Source organism: Calliopsis andreniformis, chromosome 2 (assembly GCF_051401765.1).
Source record: "Calliopsis andreniformis isolate RMS-2024a chromosome 2, iyCalAndr_principal, whole genome shotgun sequence".
Lineage (NCBI taxonomy): Eukaryota > Metazoa > Arthropoda > Insecta > Hymenoptera > Andrenidae > Calliopsis > Calliopsis andreniformis.
In genome coordinates, this window is record NC_135063.1 from 16,472,963 (window position 1) to 16,487,983 (window position 15,021).

Here is a 15,021-nt window from a genome sequence, read left to right on the forward strand (position 1 = left end):
GATTTAGGAAATGCAAAACAGGAGCAGCAGGAGTAACGCATGGAAGACAATTCCAGCTGTTTTTCGAAGAACATTCCGTGGACGTTCGACCGTGGAACACTCCTATTTAGATACGTGAACCAAGAACCGACTAATCCGCTGGTTCCTTCCGCTGTCAGATCCACGGTGATTTGTTTCTTAATATTTCAGGATGAAAGCGAGCGCCGAAGGACTGCAGCAGAAACGGTGCCCAAACAAATAACCGACGTTTTCTCCCTCGAACTTTTCGTTCCTCCCTCTCTCCCTCTGCGAAGATCTTAAAATACAGTTCGGTAGTTAAGTAGTCACAGTGGTGGCAAACAAAATTCTCTAAATATCCATACTTCAATTATTCTCGAACAAAATAAATCAACAAAGTTCTATATCAGGGTTGAACTTAAAAAAAATTGCCTTACCCAACCCCTTAAAAGCCATAAACACAGAAATCCCCTAATGCAAAGTAGGATCGTCCTAAAGTGAACATAAGATGAGCAGCCCTAAAGAGCGCAAGGGACAAGGGGAGGAGCGGTTCCGAGAAGCCGCGCCACAGTTTCGGTATAATTACCGCAACTCTGTTTACATATCGGCTCGTTTACTGCACGGCGTGGGTGTTGGGATAGCATATGTGTAAACAGCAATAAAACACGGCACTACCGGGGATAGGTAGCCGCCTCCCTCAAGCGATCAGTTCTCCAGAAAGCGACGATGGGCGGAGCCGAGGAAATCTACGTGTCAAATTAAACACCCTTCGTTAGAGAATTGGCCCTGGTCGACCGCAAATCGCGTTCACGCGTCAGTGCTCAGGGCAACGGAAATCGGACTGCCACGAGAACTTTGCTTCTTCTGGGACCCCTGCTTTTGGAGTCTATCGGAGTCCTACGAATAGGAATACTGCAAATTAATTTGTAATGTGAAGTGCTAACTACAATAGTTAAATAATAGTAGAAGATATAGCAGAATAGCTGGAAAATCTTCGATTTCTACAAAAATTGAGAGCCATTCCATCGATCCTTGAAATAGTATATAGAATTTCCCTTAAACAGCTTTCCTTAATCACAGTGTGGACAACGTAGCTTCTTCTACAGAATCTTCATTTAAAGCAATAATAAAAGGAAGAGAACAGAGAATTGAAAATTCGCGCCACCGGAAATCCAGTGTTCTCCACTTCTTCAAGACAGCCCGTGGCCTCTGAAAGTTGACCACGGTTCCCAAAAGAGTGGAACTCAAAATCACAGTTCAAGCTTTCATCAAATGCTTCCACTTACAAATGGAGCCAACAAGTAGCTACCAAGAGCATCCCTGTAGCCTTTCAAAAACCTATGGATGCACCCTTCGAAGAAGACACGAATGGAGCAAAAACATCTTCCCAACGATGTATCCTCTGCCAAGTTATTACAGTCTGATGTCCGATACGTTAGGTTCCAGAAATGTTCCAATTTCTTGGGGTATTCCTCTGATAGGATACAAGCCTCAACCTCGTTACGAAAAACCACCTTATTCTTACATTGCTCTGATTGCAATGGCAATCAATTCTTCACCGAAGCAGAGACTGACTCTTTCTGGGATCTATAGATTCATCATGGACAGGTTTCCTTATTACAGAGAGAACCGGCAGGGGTGGCAAAATAGCATAAGACATAATCTGAGCTTGAATGACTGCTTTGTAAAGATACCGAGAGATAAGATAATTGAGGAGGATAACGAGGAGGACCAAGCTGGTAAAGGGAGCTACTGGACTCTGGATCCTTCTGCCAGCGAGATGTTCGAACATGGAAATTATAGAAGGAGAAGAATGAAGAAACAGAGGGAATTTGTTCAGGAGAAGCAGAGCCAAGTGGTAAGGGAAATTGAGGGAAAGAATAATTATTCTTTGAGAGGTGGAGTTAAAAGAACACTTGAGTTATTAGGGTAGATATAGAATCGAACATGAAGCTTTTTTTTTAACGAAGAACCGTGGTTCTAGGTCTCAACGGACCTCTTGCCGGATTTGAAGCGCGGAAGAAAGGGTGAAGAGGAATGCAAAATGAAAGATGAAGAAACGATGAAATATACGGAATCTCAAGGGCAGTGTATGAAATCGATGATGTTCACGATCGAGAATATCCTTCGAAAATCTACGAACGAATCTGCTACTTAGTCGCACTCAGTAAATTCGATCGAGCTTTAACAACTGTAATGCTCGCATCTTTTATCATCTGTTTATTATAAAAATTTGTTATACATAGAATATTATGTATAAAGATTTAACGATTACCCTAAAATATAATACAATATGTACAAAATTATAAATTAACGCGCCTATAAAGACATTTTATGTGTAAGAACTATTCCAATAATCTTGTGCAATCTGTCAGAAAAGTAAAAGGAATAGGTCGATTTTTCTTAAGCGAAATATTTAATAATACTTTCTTATTTTATTTGTATAATATATACAGATCTATGTCTATCACGTCTTAAGTATACGCATTCCAGAACAGACGCTAAACGAGACCATTTCTCTTAGCACCTTATCAGCATTAAATTTCCTATTTAAAAAGCTTATTTGCGTCTCATTCTGGAACATGTAATTTTATCAAATAATATTTAAACTTGTTTCAATAATAAATGTCTATTAGTTAAATATCATCTCATAGAGACATAGAATGTATTTTAAAAAATGCATTGAGTTCCTGTGTAAATAAGAAATACTTTTAAGCATTCGGATTTTTCCTCATTAATTCTAAATCGGAATCCATCATGTCTTTCACGAGACCCTGAAACAATATTATTTTTTATAAAACCAATGACAACTGCATGCAGATAAAATATAATATATTGTAGGTACCTCGAATGTAACAGTAGGTTTCCAGCCTATTTTTTCCTTTGCTTTAGTGGCATCACCTAATAGTACATCCTATAGGAACAAAAAAGTAAATATCCACATATGGTGTATATATTATTATAAAAGTGTTGTTACTACTACTTACTACTTCAGTTGGACGGAAATATTTAGGATTCACCCTGACTAATATTTGACCAGTTTGTGCATCCTGTCCTGTCTCATTCACACCTTCACCCTTCCACTTAATTGTGCGGCCTACATATCGAAAAGCAGCTTCTACAAACTCTCTAACACTATGTGTTTCTCCTGTTGCTATCACATAATCATCTGGAACTGGCTGTTGTAACATTAACCACATTGCCTGATAACACACAAAAATTTGATGACATCATCAATTAGCACATAGATACATTTATTTAATTCTTACCTCTACATAGTCTTTTGCATGTCCCCAATCCCTCTTAGCACCTAAATTTCCTAGTTCAAGAACATCCTGTAATCCCAATTGTATCTTTGCTATTGATCTAGTCACCTTTCTGGTTACAAAATTCTCCCCTCTACGAGGGCTTTCATGATTGAACAATATACCATTGCATGCAAACATGTTGTATGCTTCTCTGTAATTCACCACAATCCAAAAACTGTACAGTTTTGCACAAGCTGAAATTTCGAAGGTTTCAGTTGTATTAATCCAAAATTTACAAAATGATATTTGATTAGTTACCATATGGAGAACGAGGGTAAAATGGAGTCTTTTCATTCTGAGGCACTTCTATCACTCTGCCATACAGTTCGGATGTTGATGCATGATAAAATTTTACAGACTTTTCTAAGCCACAGGTACGTATTGCATCTAATAATCTAACTGTTCCTACTGCATCTACTTCAGCAGTATATTCACTAACTTCAAAACTTACCTAAAGAACAATAGAATATAATAGCAGATACAGAACCATAAAAAGCAACAAAAATTTAAGATTCCAAAGAAATGATCAATACCATAACATGACTTTGAGCAGCGAGATTATAAATCTCTGTTGGCTGGACAGAACTAATTACTTTAACTAAACTACTGGAATCTGTCATATCTCCATAATGCAGCTTCATTTTACCCTGGCGATGACATTTTGGATCTGCATAGAGGTGTTGAATACGAGCAGTATTAAAAGAACTGGCACGCCTAATTATACCATGCACATCATACCCCTTTTCCAATAAAAATTCTGCTAAATAGGAACCATCCTAGAAAAGATACACGACATTAATGTTTAAGAAATTGATTCTTATTGAAGCAAAGTAGTTGTTTTTTACTAAACACGTTTATCATGGCTTCAATATGTAAGAAGAAGAGCCTGCTCATATGAATAAATAATTTAATACTTCAATACATATACATTGAATATACATCAACAAAATATGAATTGTCAACCTTACTTGTCCAGTAATACCCGTGATTAACGCAACACGTCTCTCATCTCCAGTTGCCATTTCAAAATTTTATTAAATGAGTAAGTTGTTCTCTTCGCCGACCACGTTTGAAAAGTGCCAACACGTCCGAACGTTATCAGGCCTGATAAGGTACCACTTTTTCAAGTTTGCTTGTTTACCGTGCATTCGGCAGCCGCTACCTTGAAGCTTTGCAAGTACGACTCGTAAACTGAACAAAATTATCAACAGAGAACTCAATTTCGTTTCGTATTACATATTCATTTGATGAACCCAAGAACTGTCAAAGATATTCAGTTCACAAATTCAAACTGATCTATCCTCGTTATTATTTCTTGTTTATTTTTTCAATTTTTCCTTTATCATTTCTCTGATATACAAAATTTTAAACCGACCATTTAATTCGTCATACGACTAGTATAATTTGAAAATGAACCTATTACTGTTGACGAATTCTCGTAGAGATAAATACTGAGCAGCCAATCACATTTGTGGAATAGAAGTATAGCATGCGTATGAGAAGCAAATGATGGTATGTTTGTGGAGGTGGAGGTAACATTTTGCATTGCCATCTTCACCGCAAAGTGTAGTGTCATTCAAAGTGGAAAGTAAGATTTGTTGATTGTTAAAGTAAATTTGAGAGAAATGGCTCTTCTGAATGAGATTCCCGGTCGGTCTTTGCCTGACTACGAAATGCAAGGAGCTAAAATGAGGAGTTTTAACCCTTACGCCGATAATGGAGGGTAAATTTTTAACGTAACCTCAAATCTCTCGACATAAATATATTCAAATATAGAGAACTATAGGCATTAACGTTTTTGTAAATACATTATTCCATATTTGCTTGAATAGGAAACGTTACTTTTTTGATATAGTAAATGTTTGAATTTTTGTTTAAACTTGGTCTTTTTGTTATTGCCACAGAAGCGTCATAGCACTCGCAGGAGACGACTTCTGTGTTATAGCAGCTGATACGCGCCTTAGTGCAGGACTCTCCATCTATACACGTGAACAACAAAAATTGTTCCCTTTGTCTGCCAGTACTGTCTTAGGATGCTCTGGCTGCTGGTGTGATACCCTCACCTTAACTCGGTTTTTATCTGCTCGAATGCAGGTAAAAAAAAGCATCTTTGTTTCTTAAAAAATATCGGTAATATTTATCTTAGTTCTTGAAACAGTTGTTTTGATTTTTTATAACTGTTTCAATTGAAACCTTTACATAAATAGTTATCTTAGAAAATGTTTTAAATCCTATTCAACAGTGAGAATAATGCTAGACTGTATTAATTACATTCTCTTTCATATCATAGATGTATAAACATGAACATCAGAAAGACATGACAACACCAGCAATAGCACAAATGCTATCAACAATACTATATCACAAACGTCTTTTCCCTTATTATGTTAGTAATATTCTTGGTGGACTAGATGAAAACGGTAAAGGATGTGTGTATAGTTATGATCCAATTGGACATTGCGAACTGTCAAAATATACAGCAGGTGGCTCTGCAGGTGCACTTTTACAACCTCTTCTTGATAATCAGGTACTCAACAAAATAATGTGATAAAAAATATATATCTCTTGCATTGTAACTGACTGCTTTAACTTGTGTCATTTAGATTGGGTATAAAAATCAAGAAGGAGTTGAACCTGTTCCTTTGACGCAAGAAAAAGCTCTTGCAGTTATAAAAGATGTTTTTATCTCTGCAGCAGAAAGAGACATTTATACAGGTGATTCTATCAGCATTAAAATTATAACTAAAGATGGTGTAGAAGATTCTAGTTTTGCACTGAGAAGAGATTAATTCGATAAAAAAAAGTATGTACTTTTGGGTTTCTTTATGAATAAAATTAACATCAAACAATATAATTAATGTTTATTTAGTAATTTCTGTTATATACAACTACTATGATGTATTGAAATGTTACATTACATGTTCACTTTAATCGCTATACAAATGTTTTGATATATGATATTTAATGAATGTGTGCACATGTATGGTAAATACTATTTTTTTGGACTGAAGAAATTAAAATATTATTATGAAATCAATTGCGTATGTAAACAAATACCAACAATCTGTCTAGTATTTGTTTAGCCTACATTAACTTTCAAATACAAAAAATTCATTTCCCTTGTAACTGTATCAATGACATGTATTTGACAATGTGTAACAAAAATGATATATAAAGATAACTTAATCTTGTCTGTTCTTAACTATTCGATATTAAAAGTGTGTACTTCTTGTATTTTATACATGAAGGAATATTATAATCTATTTTACAATACGCAGTATAATATTTAATAAAATAATATTTTATTTTAAAATATATAATAAAGTAACCAAAGGCAAAAGGAATGGGAGTAGCCAGTTGCTCTCAATCCTACAATTTTCCTCGCAATTCTGTTTAGGGAACAATGTATAAGGGTAAAAAGTAAAGATTCTTCCCCCCGAGATTCACTTTTTCGTCCCGGGGGCCGCTAACGGTTTACCACGATCTTTTCCACGCAATTTGATTCCCAACACTCGCTCGATTTTACCAATCACCATCTGATTTGGAATTCCACGCCCTGCTTCGTAGTCATTAATAACTTGTGCCTTTTCATTTACTTTCTACACAGTATCGGAAAAAAAGAATTTTTTAGAAGATAAAGGCATATAAACATTCAAGTTACATAAGCAATCAGCAGCATACCGTTGCAAGGTCTTTCTGAGACAATCCTTTACTCTGTCGCCCTTGCTGTATTAATTTGCCAAGATCAAGTGGAATTTTGTCATGTTTAAGTTCCTCAGTCTCTCTGTCCAACTTAGCAGTATTTTTAGTTGTTACATGTTGCCTATTTGTTCCTGCACCCCCTAACAAAACAATAGCACTATTCTATATATCCTACACAATATTGCATCATTCTTCTAAATAAAAATATTATCATAAGAAGCAAAAAAGTAACCAAGGCCATTACGTATTACATCACAATTAGACTGCGGATTTTTATGCAAATGTAATGTTTTTCAGCTTAAAAAAATGGAACCTAAAACTTTATTTCCCCTTTGAAATTCTATAATTTCTACTTTACCTTTTTTATTTTGTACATTTTTGTAACTCTATAACCTTTCCCACATTTGAAAGTGCCATAAGGACCCACAGTCTAATCACAACATTTAGAAACCGTTCGTGCACTCGATACCACGTTATTTCTGTTATCATCTTCACAATATTTAGTACACAAATAAGATTTTCACGTTACAAATATTAATCCGTCAAGTTTTCCAGTCAAAATCTACTCACATTTTGTCTGTGTTTCGATCACAAATCCTTGACGACGTGCAGCATTCACCGCCTGTAAATAAACACAATTACACAACTGTAGGTGAAACGAGCACGTCGGACAAAATACGATGAAAAATTTGCCGAATAAAGTTACCTGCTCTGATTTAAGCACCGAGGCCTTTGGAGGACGTTTCCGCAAAGTGATAGGAGCGGTATCCCAGTCTGACATTCTGATAGTCCAATTATAAGCAGTAGTAATTGAAAATCGTATTTATCGACGTCGCACACGTAATATGCAATTGCTATGTACGCTATTGTATGTAGTTGCTTCGAATCTTCCAGTAACTTCTCCTTACGTTCCGAAAAGCATGATTTAACGTACGGTCCCAAAATCGACCCGTACCGAAATTGTCCAATTTCAACCAAACCTCTTCCCAATACGCCATTCGAACAAGGCGTTTAATATCGCAATCATTTGCTTCGAATTTGTCAAAGATCAACTATTGCAATGCTTTTCGTTGTTTTTTCCCCCGTTCGTATACAAAACAACGTCATTTATGCAATCGAGCTTCTAAATATATTTATCAATTGCGTAGCAGTTGAAGGACCGCGATATTTGAATTCTTCAATTTATGGTTACACTTTATTAATCCTGTTGGATTTATTAATTAATTGCTTATTGAATGTCGTTAATAAATATTCTAATTTTATAGATTTTTATCGATCGTCTTTGATCTTTGTCCAATGATTTTCACAATATTCTATGGATCGATTCAAATGGTACTTAACTTAATGAAGGACATGCTAATGAATAAACAAATTAAATAATACTTGTTGTTTTTTTTATCTACGTTACACGTATTCAAGGTATTACCAATCATAGTTGCTCGTTTCTTGACTCATTTCTTTATGCGATGTGCATGATCCACAAAGTCGCTCTAGCTCTTGTGTTTTGCATCAATAATTTGGAGCACGGGTTTGTTTGGAATATTTGAAACAAATGCGAAATGTCTTTGATTAGGACACTTTGGAAATGCACGTTCAGTCCTCGGCTATTTAAAGTTTATAAGATAACATGGATCGGTTGTTTGGTCGTATGTACTGGTGATTATATGAATCGTATGAAAGATTAGTGCGTTGTAGGTTATGTGTGTTTTAATGTGTTTCAGAAATCGTATGAGCCTAAAACCTTTGAACGATGGGGCGATCAAATTGTAATTTGCGTGAGTATTTTGAAAAGAAGGCAGAATTAAAATTACACTGACACTGTTCAATCTGAAACGGTGCAATTTATTATGACCACTATTTTATCATCTGTTATACTGATTAAACTGACCGAATTTCGATTATTTTTAAGATTTCTTTGTCTTATTGAAGCTAATTATAGTGTTTCAACTAATTTTAATTTGTTTTCAGTTTGCAGCAATTTGGTCAATAAGTCTATATACAATACCACTGGTTGCAACATTTTTCTATCACAGAGGTGCTTCTTTGATAGACAGTGTTTATTTTCTCAGCAAATTGATAGCTGGTGCAGGTGCAATTTTAATTGCATCATTGGTAGCTCGAAGTTGTTCCAGAGCCAACAATCCAGTATACTTGAAATTTTTGAAAACGTTAAATGATGCCAAGGCACACTATAATGCAGAAACAAAACAGGAACTTCATAAATATGAGTTCGAATTTTGGGCATGGCCTATAGATTTTAATGTTGCTGATGTGGAAAGGTAATTAGTACCTTTTATACTGTAACTAATAATTAATCTAATGATGATCTAATTTTTACATGCATTTTTAGGGATCAGCCTAGAGAGAAATTAACATTAGAAAAGATTGCAGCTTCTAGTGGCCGTGTGAAAAGACAAACTGGGAAAGAATTTATATTTGCATTACCTTGTAAATTATTATCATATATTGTAGCTCATACTTTTGCTATTAAGATGATATATCCAGGGAGTGTATCAATTATTAATTGGGCATTTGGTAAGTTATTCAGTTTATAAGAATGTAGACCATGTTGTATGATTGTATTCTAATATGGTACACTGTTGTTGCAGGTTCTACACTTTTGGAAAGTAGGATAGAATTAATAAAAGAAGGTGGAGAGAGATACAAGTTATTAACTGCAGATAAGAATGAAATTGATACCATGTTTGTTGACCGACGTAACAAGTAGTGTAAACATTAACAACTTCGTTCCCAAAGCATTCCTTTCTAACGCATTAGTTTTATATTAATTTTCTTTATCTCTATAGAACAACAAATGGAAGTATGTTAGTTATCACGTGCGAAGGAAATTGTGGATTCTATGAAACTGGTATTATGTCGACTCCATTAAATAAGGAATATTCTGTACTGGGTTGGAATCATCCAGGTTTCGGTGGTAGTACTGTAAGTATTATTTTCATAAGTAAGCTATTCATAATGTATTTATGGTAATATTCCGATGAGAAGAGTTGCTGTTACTATTGCACACTTTACATTGCAAAGATGAAATTTTGGCAATGTTACAGTTAATATGAATCATGTATCTATATTAAATGTAACTGAAGTAATGGCAAGACTTCTCCTTCGGGCAAACTATGATCAGTAAATGATAACAGTAAGACATGAAACATGACTAAAAAGGGTGCACCATATCCTCTCCAAGAAGAGAATGCTATCGACTGTATAATGCGCTTCGCAATCGATCACTTAAGATTTCCCGAGGAACAAATAATCCTTTATGGTTGGAGTATTGGGGGATACAATGCTACCTGGGCAGCTATGAACTACCCTTCTATTCATAGTCTAGTAAGACGTTAATATTACGAATTCTTTTACATTTAGTGTCGTCGTATTAAAAGAACGAAATTGTTTTAAATTATAGCAATAAACATTTTAGGTATTGGACGCTACATTCGATGACATACTTCCGTTAGCCATTATGGCAATGTCTTCGTCATTGGAAGGCTTGGTACGAAATATTATTAGGGACTATTTCAATTTAAATATAGCGGAGCAATTAAATAGGTACGGTGTTATATATCACTAAAATCTCGTGTGTATGAAAATATATGTTTATCTAGTCGTTTTATTTTACAGGTATGATGGTACTGTATTGCTTATACGAAGAACGGACGATGAGATAGTATGTACACCTAGCAACACTTTGTCAGGAAATCGTGGCAATATGTTGCTTACAAAACTTTTGATAAGACGTTACCCACACTTATTTTCGGAGGGTTCGGAATGTGGCGCGCTATTAACAAGATTTTTATCCGCTGATGTCGCGACCAGAAGTAAGAAAACATTAATAAATAGTCAAGTTAGTACTTTAATATCACAAATATATTTCAATTTATTTTAGAGTCGATTATTGAAACAGTAAAAATGGATGAATCACGATGCATGAAGTTAATTGCAACAGATTTAGAAAAAAGCGATGGTTTTGTAAGTTATCCTTCGACTCTTGGACAAGACTGTGATCCTAAGACAAAGCAGCAACTTATTCTATTTCTTGTATGTATTCATAAACAAGAACAGTCTAAATATTATTTTTACTTCTTTATCTATGTATTTACATTGTTTTAGGTAACGATGTACATGAAAGATCAACAATCATCGCACTGTAAACCATTAGCGGTGGATTTGTTTCAACCTGGTTGGAATCCAGCGTCTACAATGTCAAAATAACGAAAGTATAATTCGTGATTTTATAAATAATTACATGGAGCTTTGTTCAAAGTTCTTTTTTTCACAATAGACAGAAATTGTAAAAGTTATAATACTTTTCAATGCATTTGATGTTAAGTTTTTATAAATAAGCATTATTTATTCAAACCATTTTTTATATTTAAAATTGATGAAATTGCTAAATTTAAATGTGTTGCTTATATTTTCCACTAAGACACTAGTCTAGTCCCATTTTGGTTTACATGGTTTGGAAATTTGTATACTTTCAGCAACAAAAAAAGAGAATTACAGTATGTACTACGACCATATGTTTATATTTAAGAAAAACTAAAAAACAATTCGACGTAATAAACGTGACATGCAACATTACATATAAATCAAATATTTTTATTTTTCAAACATTCGTTAATTAATTCAAATCTATCGGTTTAAAAATTCCTGGGAAAATTGTTGTAAAGTACAAAATTCGTACTAAACGCTTAACAAGTAAATGTGTACACAGTTCTTACTCCTGAAGTCGTATAAAATTACACTTATGTTTTACAACATGCAAAATATTTAAAAATAAATAGCTATATCTTATATCGACATTCAGCAAATCAATTATACAAAATGTATTTTAACGTTTATTACACAGTTTGTATACGATTTAAAACAGCTTTAAGTGAATCTTTTGAATCCTCAAATGAACCCATAACTTTTGTTCTGTTATTTTTCACTGGTTTTTCTAAGAACAATTTCAACGTGGTACGGGTTTCCTTCAAAAAGTAATCTTTTTGAACAACTTGCTCCAATGCTTTGAAACAACCTTCCAAGTCCCAATCGATTTTTCTATTACGTTTATCTTCACTCTAAAACATAAATAAAACGCTAATATTTTCTGATTGATATTTATGCAAATACATTATGTAACTGTACAAAAATATTTACTTTTATTAATCCTAAGTTAACTAGTAAGGCGTTATTCAAGATCGATATCTGATCAGTTTTTGCAGCAAAAGAACACAGTTCTAAATATAATGCATCTGTATAGCTTTGAGCTTTCAATCTCACATCCATATAGCCACTTGCACACAGTGCAGATACTTTCATAATTATTTTTGTAAATTCTTCAATGAATTTCAGCTCTGGAGATGTCTCAGACATTTTTGATAAATCCTAAAACAAGGAAAACTATTAAATACAGGTAAAATACTATTATGAAACTGAACTGAACTATCATACACTTACTTTGGCATGATCTATAAAGTTTTGTACGACGTCATCCCGTAATAATAATAAATTTTCCCCTGTTGGTGACTTTAAAAACTGTACAACAGAGACTAATTTAACTTTCTCTGGTGTCTTATTACCATTTTCGTGAACATGATCATCATCTTCTTCATTTTCTTTGTTTTCGCTTTCGCTTTCGCTCTCCTCATCTGCATTCTCCTCTTCTTCCTCTTCCTCTTCTTCATCTTCTTCATCTTCCTCCTCTTTAGTTTCATCTAACTCACTTTCGTCTTCCTCGCTATCATCGTCACTCAATGTGCTTAATGATGCAATTCTTCCAGAAGCTGTGAGTAAGTTACGCAAAGTAGCACGGCCATCAGTTCCAAAAACATTTCCATCTAACTGTAGAGTTCTTAAATTTTTTTTATCAGCCATGGCAAGAGCAATAGAATTAGCGCCTCGCGTGTAGATCTCATTGTAGCTTAAATTGACTTCCTCAAGCATAGGATAGTGACCATTAACTCCTAATGCTTTTGCCAAAATTAAAGCTCCTTTTGTTTTAAGAAGACAATCTCCAAGATTTAATTGCTCCAGACATTGGAAATTTGGTAATGCTTTAGCAAGAGCTTCAGCTCCTTTAGAACCAACATTATTATCGTTAAGATTTAAAATCCTTAATCCAGGATTGGCAGACAGTCCATTAGCTAGTGCTGTTATGCCTACATGATATATACCATTCTGAGGCATGACAACTTCTTCTAAACTAGTTAATGTTTTGAAAACAGATGCCAGTGCTTCTGCACCCTCATTTTCAAGTCTATTTCTACCAGCAATAAATACCTTCAATGCCAAGGGAGGTACTCCTGAACAAAAAAAATTTTATATAAGATATCTGACTACTTTAAAGAATGTATAAAATTGAGAAAAAAAAATCTTACCTGCTTTAGAGCTATTATCATGACAATCTAATAATGCTTTAGCTAACATTTTACCACCTGCTATTCCAAGTCCATTATTGTTCAGTCTCAGCACACGAAGAGTATAACATGAACTCGATGTTAAAAAGGCAGCCAATCCTTGAACTCCAACTGGTCCAAAAGCATTGTCACTCAAATCTAATTCAGTGAGACGAGTACCAGCTGTGCATAAGCCTGTGCAAAGGTATTCTAATGCTTTTGGTATCTCTGTTTTTAAACGACCAGTAAACATATCTTTCCAAAGGGCACGTTTCAAAGAGGCACCACGCTCTTCCAAGGCTTGGGCCACAGCCTTGGCAGCAAGTGGTCCTAAAGTATTTCCTTCTAAATCCAGGTACTCTAAATTGGTACATGCTCGTATTGCTTTGACTACTTCCAATGCTGTTTAAAAGAAAAAAGACGCATGCAACGATTAACTCATAACCTTGTAATTTTTTCTAATTCTATTGCATAACCTTATAAAAATGTGTGTAATAGTAATATGTATCTATATAAATTTCTGTAACAAATGATGTCGTTTTAAATTAGTTACCATCTTCCTCTGAGTTGAGTTTAAGCGATTTGTTCGCAAAAGAGACGCCAGTGCCGGCTGAATCTTGTGTAACGTCCTTCAGTTGAGCTTCAAGCTCGTTCAAATTAAACGCAGTCATAATTCACTCCTCTTGTACTTAACCACACTTCTCAATGATCAACTCTTTCACGATATCTGTTGGCCACGTGCGATCTCAATGAATCAGTACGGATCAGTACTATTAATACTGACTTTTTCGCAAGGAGATAACAGACAATATCAAAACTTATTCATAATATCGATACGAGGACGCGCTACGCACGCGGCAGTCAACGCGGGAGAAACGTACCAACCGTTGAAAAAGAAAATTTGAATTTGAACCTAACCTTCTGACCTAGCGAAGTTTGAATGGAGAATTTTAGAACACCCTGTATATTTGTACCTAGGGTATACCTGGAAGCAACGTACCTTTTCAGGTTGTCTTTCAAAGGATTCTTAATTTTTTGAATTAAAATGTAAATAGGTACAGGAAGCAGCATCCTTAATGGGAAAACCTAATAGCAATTCCCATTTTTTCGAACCTCTCCCATGAACCCGCGCAAACCATCGTTCGACTATCGATCCCTACCTCGCCTGGGGATCGAAGTTTCGCGCCAAAGCATCGCTATCGCTCTATCTACCACACACTCCCAGGTCTACGCCCGCAGTTGCAGTCCGCTACTGCACAATCCGCACCCGTGCGTTCGCGTAGCGCGTCTTAACAAAACTATTCTTTGTATCCCGAAAACACCGACGTGCGTATACACACACCCGCTCCCACACCCGCTCCCACACCCAGGTTCACACATTTATCCATATAGACACACGCACACACACGCACACACTCACACGCGAAATCGAATTTCAAAAGCGGCCTGAAGCAGAAGGTGTTAGCTGGTGAACGTCGTTTGACGAGTGTTCGGTCTCTCCTTAAATGCGACGAACTCATCGAAGAACTGCGCGATTCCCTGTCGACGAGGCTGCTGGTGGTTGTTTTGAGCCTGGAGCGTGTTACCTGATCAGAATGGTCGCGAGTGTCGCGCGCATC

At 35.4% G+C, this 15,021-nt stretch overlaps 7 protein-coding genes across 8 annotated transcripts in view; 4 read left to right on the forward strand and 3 right to left on the reverse strand.

Annotated features, from left to right (window-relative positions):
* Positions 1–300, forward strand: part of LOC143188395 (uncharacterized) — a 43,240-nt gene extending 42,940 nt beyond the window's left edge. Inside the window, exons 17-18 of the mRNA XM_076392612.1 lie at positions 34–114; positions 159–300. Coding sequence (XP_076248727.1) covers positions 34–114; positions 159–300 — 223 coding nt within the window. The remainder of the gene's footprint in view (positions 1–33; positions 115–158) is intronic.
* A 985-nt stretch (positions 301–1,285) lies between these two features.
* LOC143185459 (forkhead box protein C1) lies at positions 1,286–2,276 on the forward strand. The gene is given in 2 exon segments (XM_076388484.1): positions 1,286–1,855; positions 1,937–2,276. Coding segments are annotated over 2 exon segments (789 nt in total). The 3' UTR covers positions 2,156–2,276.
* Positions 2,277–2,390: 114 nt separating this feature from the next.
* Gmd (GDP-mannose 4,6 dehydratase) lies at positions 2,391–4,636 on the reverse strand. 2 transcript variants are annotated; one of them, XM_076388470.1, is made up of 8 exons: positions 4,274–4,354; positions 4,044–4,081; positions 3,839–3,972; positions 3,564–3,756; positions 3,267–3,499; positions 2,985–3,200; positions 2,843–2,911; positions 2,391–2,771 (listed from the first exon to the last, which is right to left on the reverse strand). In XM_076388470.1, the coding sequence occupies exons 3-8, from the start codon at positions 3,944–3,946 to the stop codon at positions 2,709–2,711; spliced, it is 882 nt and encodes a 293-aa protein (XP_076244585.1). In that variant the 5' UTR covers positions 3,947–3,972; positions 4,044–4,081; positions 4,274–4,354; the 3' UTR covers positions 2,391–2,708. The 2 variants fall into 2 exon arrangements, with proteins under 2 accessions (XP_076244585.1, XP_076244575.1); XM_076388460.1 differs by having other exon boundaries at positions 3,839–4,081; positions 4,274–4,636.
* Positions 4,637–4,825: 189 nt separating this feature from the next.
* Positions 4,826–6,237, forward strand: Prosbeta6 (proteasome beta6 subunit). The gene is made up of 4 exons (XM_076392042.1): positions 4,826–5,028; positions 5,210–5,399; positions 5,596–5,832; positions 5,909–6,237. The coding sequence occupies exons 1-4, from the start codon at positions 4,931–4,933 to the stop codon at positions 6,092–6,094; spliced, it is 711 nt and encodes a 236-aa protein (XP_076248157.1). The 5' UTR covers positions 4,826–4,930; the 3' UTR covers positions 6,095–6,237.
* On the reverse strand, positions 6,150–8,100 carry Mbf1 (multiprotein bridging factor 1). Its single transcript, XM_076392043.1, has 4 exons — positions 7,714–8,100; positions 7,578–7,629; positions 6,987–7,147; positions 6,150–6,904 (listed from the first exon to the last, which is right to left on the reverse strand). Exons 1-4 carry the CDS (start codon positions 7,786–7,788, stop codon positions 6,749–6,751), a joined length of 444 nt encoding a protein of 147 aa, XP_076248158.1. The 5' UTR covers positions 7,789–8,100; the 3' UTR covers positions 6,150–6,748.
* Positions 8,101–8,379: 279 nt separating this feature from the next.
* LOC143187901 (phosphatidylserine lipase ABHD16A) lies at positions 8,380–11,272 on the forward strand. Its single transcript, XM_076392038.1, has 11 exons — positions 8,380–8,653; positions 8,729–8,782; positions 8,976–9,286; positions 9,358–9,542; positions 9,617–9,731; positions 9,815–9,950; positions 10,188–10,352; positions 10,444–10,571; positions 10,644–10,840; positions 10,909–11,060; positions 11,133–11,272. The coding sequence occupies exons 1-11, from the start codon at positions 8,567–8,569 to the stop codon at positions 11,232–11,234; spliced, it is 1,632 nt and encodes a 543-aa protein (XP_076248153.1). The 5' UTR covers positions 8,380–8,566; the 3' UTR covers positions 11,235–11,272.
* Positions 11,133–14,962, reverse strand: Rangap (Ran GTPase activating protein). The gene is made up of 6 exons (XM_076392037.1): positions 14,823–14,962; positions 13,956–14,129; positions 13,385–13,804; positions 12,465–13,309; positions 12,165–12,392; positions 11,133–12,085 (listed from the first exon to the last, which is right to left on the reverse strand). The coding sequence occupies exons 2-6, from the start codon at positions 14,071–14,073 to the stop codon at positions 11,864–11,866; spliced, it is 1,833 nt and encodes a 610-aa protein (XP_076248152.1). The 5' UTR covers positions 14,074–14,129; positions 14,823–14,962; the 3' UTR covers positions 11,133–11,863.
* Positions 14,963–15,021: the final 59 nt, after the last annotated feature.